The following is a 5,382-nucleotide window of genomic DNA, read 5'->3' on the forward strand; positions in this document are numbered from 1 at the left end:
GGGAAACTGCACTATTTTGCTCTATATTCCTTAAAACCCAGAGCATCCTGTCCAGTGATATTTTAACCAGTTTCAAATATTGGTCAGATTTTTATGTTCTGCAGTCATTTTCAAAATAAATTTGTTATACTGTTTTTTTAAAATATTTTGTTTATTTGACAGAGAGATCACAAGCAGGCACAGAGGCAGGCAGAGGGGGGGCGGGGAAGCAGGCTCCCTGCTGAGCAGAGAGCTCCATCCCAGGACCCTGAGACCATGATCTGAGCGGAAGGCAGAGACTTAACCCACTGAGCCACCCAGGCGCCCCTGTTAAATAGTATATTTCTCTTATGTTTGATTTTGGAAACAGAATTATTAGGTAGCATATTTTCCTAGAACAACTTGATGGAAATATATAAGTACAGTAAAAAAAAAAAAATTGTGGAGACTCTATAGCAATTTAGCAAAGGTTTATTATAAAATTATAGTGAAAAATCAGGAAATAAATTAGTAACTATGTAAAATATCTCTGCACTGAGATAAATTGAAGGCAGGGTGGGAAAAAAGATGCAGCTGATTGACATGGCTGAGATTGTGGAAGATATTTTTTGTTTAACTTACCCATATTCCTGTTGTAATGGCGTGTGACTCAGTAAGCTCAGATAGGAAGATAAAAAATAATTAGCTTGAATGCATGGCAAACTTGGGTCTTCCTGGAGCCCTAAATGAACCCTTCCACTTCCAGCCCCAACACCAACTTGCTGGAGGCAGCAAGATGTGTTATTTCTGTGTCTCTGTTGCGAGAAAGAGAAATCAGCCCTGAAAGCCCTGACATTCCTGGCACTCACAGCTCGGTGTCGGTGCTCTCCTGATGAACACAGAGCATGTCAGTACCACATGAGGCTACTCTACGACTGTTATGGCAGAAGACAAAAAGGGACTATTCTGCAATCGTGTCTGAACACCAAAACATGAACACAGTCCAAGCCATAAAAATGACCAAAGTCACTGCTACTTCTTTGCCAATCACAGCTTTGGCCTTAGTCTAGTCTTCCCTCCCCTAGATAAAGATTTTTTAATTTTAATTTATTTTTTAGAGAGAGACTGAGAGTGTGGGCCAGGGGGAGGGGGCAGGGCGGAGGAAGGTGTAGAGGGAGAGAGACTTCCAAGCAGATTCTTCATGGAGCACAGAGGCCAATGCGAGGCTCCATCTCATAGCCTCGAGATCATGACCTGAGTGGAAATCAAGAGTCAGACGCTTAAACAACTAAGCAACCCAGGCCCCACTCCTAGAAAAAATATTTTTAGATACTCAACTGGCATCATCACTACTATGTGACACCTGTAATCCAGAGCACAGATGCAATTCCTTAAGTCCTCACTAAACTCACCTCACACAAACTCAAGTCTTTTTAGTACGTCCTGTCTACTAAGATGCCTCACTACTCCCCATGGTATGTATTCTCCCTTGTGAGCCTAATAAACCATAATTACTCAACAAGACATATATGCTCCTAGTGGGTTTTGGCTGGAGGGCACTGACAGCTCTAACAGGTTATTTGGTAAAAGGATCTCTATGTTCATCTTTAATCTGAAGCTGTGATATTAAGTTTGATCACTCCCAAGACAGAAATTAGAATGATTTTCTTAAAAATGACAACAGCTAAGTTTTGCACAATAGAAAAAGCAAATATGATCTTCTTAGAAATTAGTTCCTTCCAAGATTTTCTTAGCCCATTGCATTACGAAGTAGAAAAAATGTCATAGTAACCACCTTTCCAAGAGCCCCTTTTATGTCCCTGTTCCTCAGGCTGTAGATGAAGGGGTTCAGCATGGGGGTCACCACTGTGTACATCACAGCAGCTGCTGTATCTGTGTCAGCTAAGTGGGAGGACAAAGGGTTGAAATACACAGCAATGATGGTGCCATAGAAGAGAGAAACCACAGCCAGGTGGGAACCACAGGTGAAGAAGGCTTTACATCTCCCCTTTGTGGATGGGACTCTCAGGATAGCACAGGTAATACGGACATAAGAAGCCAGGATGCAAATAAATGGAGTGATCATGATCAGAGAACCCTCGGTCAGAATCATCATCTCATTGAGGTATGTGTCAGAGCAGGAGAGTTTCAGGAGGGGCGTCACATCACAGAAATAGTGGGGGATGGCATTGTCTGCACAGAAGGAGAGTTGAGCCATCAGCAGGGTATGCAACAGAGCATTCAGGTTGGCGATGACCCATGATCCCACTACCAGCAGGCCACAGAGCTGGGGGGTCATCTTTGTTGAGTAGTGTAAGGGGTGGCATATGGCTACAAAGCGGTCATAGGCCATCACAGCCAGGAGGAAATTATCCATGTCAGCAAGCTCAAAGAGAAAATACATTTGTGTGAGACACCCAGAAAAGGAGATGGTCTGAGTCCCGAGTATGTGGTTGGCCAGCATCTTGGGGACAGTGGTGGAGGTGAAGCAGATGTCCACGAAGGACAGGTTGCTGAGGAAGAAGTACATGGGGATGTGCAGGCGGGAGTCCAGGCCGACGGCCAGGAGGATGAGCAGGTTTCCCAGGACTGTGGCAAGGTACATGCTCAGGAAGAGCACAAAGAGGAGCTGCTGCTGCTGGGGCTGCCTGGAAAGCCCGAGGAGGAGGAACTCAGAGACGCTCGACTGGTTGGCCCCTCTCATGGGGCTGGACGCAGATTAACAAAGAACAGTGAGGGCAGATCCTTGTGCAGGGATGGTTTGGATGTAGCGGATCAGACTCATGCAGGATCACGTGTGCGCATCAGTTCATAAAATTACTAAGAGGATGTGTCCACCCAACTGGTACTTTCAACTTCCAACTTAATTTGTATTGAAAACACACACATTAACCTTTAAAAAGAGACAGATTAACACATGGCCTGACTACGTGGCTCTGCTTACCTTTCCCAATCCTGCCCCCTGTCCCGATCTATCCAATTCCTGTGTAATTCAGAAGAGATGAGAGAAACAGTTGATTATTACTGGGTTCTAGAGTGTCATCCGATGGATTTAGGGCTTCTATTATTAAATTCCTGTATCTGGAAGATGTAATGGAGGAGGTTCCTAAAAAATCTCTGTGTCTTAATAGATACTGATGTCGCTACTTCCACCATCTTACCTGAAGGGAGGTTGGGGCTGTTGCTACCAAGTGTTCTCCACTTCTGCATAACTGACCATTGCTTTTCCTCATTGTAGAGACTGGAGGGTCTTGGAAATATAGGCAGGTAAGGAGTGACTGAAGAGTGGGGGTTCATGGTCTCAGACATCTGTTCAGGGAAGGTGTACGGGCCAATCACAGAGCAAGCACTTACAGGAGCTTCACAACCACTGGGACAAGATTCCCTGAGAGCCTCATTAGAGATGAGAAAAGAATAATTGTCTTGCCTACGTTTGGCCTTTTGGACCAAACAATAAAGACAAAGAATATTATCTAAGGTTTAGATGTAACTCTTGGGTCAGAACTTGGAAGATAATAGAAAGGAGGCTGCCGTGATAGAGAGAAATCCGAGACAAAATGCCTTTGGAACTGAGTGATCTGGGCGTGTGCCCATAGATGTGAAAATTCAGTTATTAAGTCCTTGTTCTCATTTCCTTTTTTTTCAGACACTGGGCTGTTCCTGTGTTTTCTGTGTCACCTTGGCTTTCTTGTGTCTAGTTATCTTCCAAGAAGATTAGTGATTCCTAATCTCCATTTTACTAGTGGGAATGTTGAGAGCACATTACAGAGATGAGAGTAAACCATGGACCTGTGGGGAAAATGAGAGCCTGATTTAAGGGAAGTTGTCTCCAGGAGAACCCAGCATGCTGTGATTTATAAACTCCAGGCCATAAGGGCCAGTGTTTTTTTGGGATTTGAGTCTACTGGACATTGTTTGGCTCTTTTCTGAATGGAAGCCCTGAATCCAAACAGTAGTAGCAGCAGGGTCTCAGCCACCATGTTTGTGCCACATCCTCTTTCCTTCACCATACCTGGTTGTACCAGAGTAATTGGAACTAGGATTTACAGATAGCTGGTCCATGTCATTGTGTGGCTTGCCTGGAATGTATAAGCTCAACCTTCTGCCTGTGCATTACTATTTGACAGACTGAGAAGTAGAGGAAGGTTGAGGAATAAACACAGAGGAAGAAGATATCAGTTGGATAAATCTTCACGGTGTTCCAATTCTTGATGCAAGTCCTTTCCTGATGCTTGGTTACATTCTGGCATGTTTCACTCTGGGTCCTTAGTTGCAATTGTGGAATTTTAGCAGAAAAGGATTTCATTAAAAGAAGTGTCTGACTCTTGACTTTGGTTCAGGCCATGATCTTAGGGTTGTGAGGTCAGGCGCTGCATCAAACGCTACACTGGGCATGGAGTCTGCTTGAGATTCACTCTCCCTCTCCTTCTGCCACTACCCCCCCCCCACTCAAGCTCTCTCTCTCTGGCTCTCTCTCTTTCAAATAAATAAGTAAATCTTAAAAAAAAAAAAAGAATATTGATTTCATCAATGAGTGGCTAAACAATGGAATGTACAATAATCTGCATATATATTGGAATATTATTCAGCCATAAAAAGGAATGAAGTCCTGGGCGCCTGGGTGGTTCAGTGGGTTAAGCCACTGCCTTTGGCCCAGGTCATGATCTCAGGGTCCTGGGATCAAGTCCCGCGTCGGGCTCTCTGCTCAGCAGGGAGCCTGCTTCCCTCTCTCTCTCTCTTTCTGCCTGCCTCTCCATCTACTTGTGATTTCTCTCTGTCAGATAAATAAATAAAATCTTTAAAAAAAAAAAAAGGAATGAAGTCCTGATACATGTTACAACAGGGATGAACCAAAATCATTAATCTAAGTGAAAGAAGACAGACAGGAAAGATCACACATTGTCTGTTAGGACATCCAGGTGGAAGGACCCAAGAGTCAGATGTTTGGGGCCTACAGTTCAGGGCAGGGTCTGGCTTCGCATTGTTCAGAAGTCATCATAAGCACATACATTTATTTGATGCTATGAAAGTGGATGTGATTGTCCAGAGAGAAATCACAAAATGTGAAGGAAAAAAATCCAAGGGTAAAACCCATAAGGACAGTAACATACAATGAGGTGACAGCAGAAGACAGGCTAGCAAATGTGATCTGTAAGACAGGAACCAGGAAACAGTGCGGGAACATATAAAAATTGGTGTCTCAGAAGCTAAGACCTAAGTTTCAAAACAAAACAAAAAACCCAAAACCTTGTATCGGTAATATATTATCACAGTGATACTTTGCAACAAACTCCACAACCTCAGTGGCTTAGAAAATCAATAACCTATTCACTGGGGTACAGGACAGCTGAGCTTCATACTGTGGATCATGGGGACTTGGCACCACACTGTGGGTTGGGCTCATGTTCTCTGTTTTTCTTTCCT

At 43.8% G+C, this 5,382-nt stretch overlaps 1 protein-coding gene across 1 annotated transcript; it reads right to left on the bottom strand.

Moving 5' to 3' along the window:
• Positions 1–1,708: 1,708 nt before the first annotated feature.
• Positions 1,709–2,662, bottom strand: LOC132027119 (olfactory receptor 1F1-like). The gene has a single exon (XM_059415895.1). The coding sequence runs from the start codon at positions 2,660–2,662 to the stop codon at positions 1,709–1,711; it is 954 nt and encodes a 317-aa protein (XP_059271878.1).
• Between the last annotated feature and the right edge of the window lie 2,720 nt (positions 2,663–5,382).

The sequence above is a fragment of the Mustela nigripes genome, chromosome 11, assembly GCF_022355385.1.
Source record: "Mustela nigripes isolate SB6536 chromosome 11, MUSNIG.SB6536, whole genome shotgun sequence".
NCBI lineage: Eukaryota > Metazoa > Chordata > Mammalia > Carnivora > Mustelidae > Mustela > Mustela nigripes.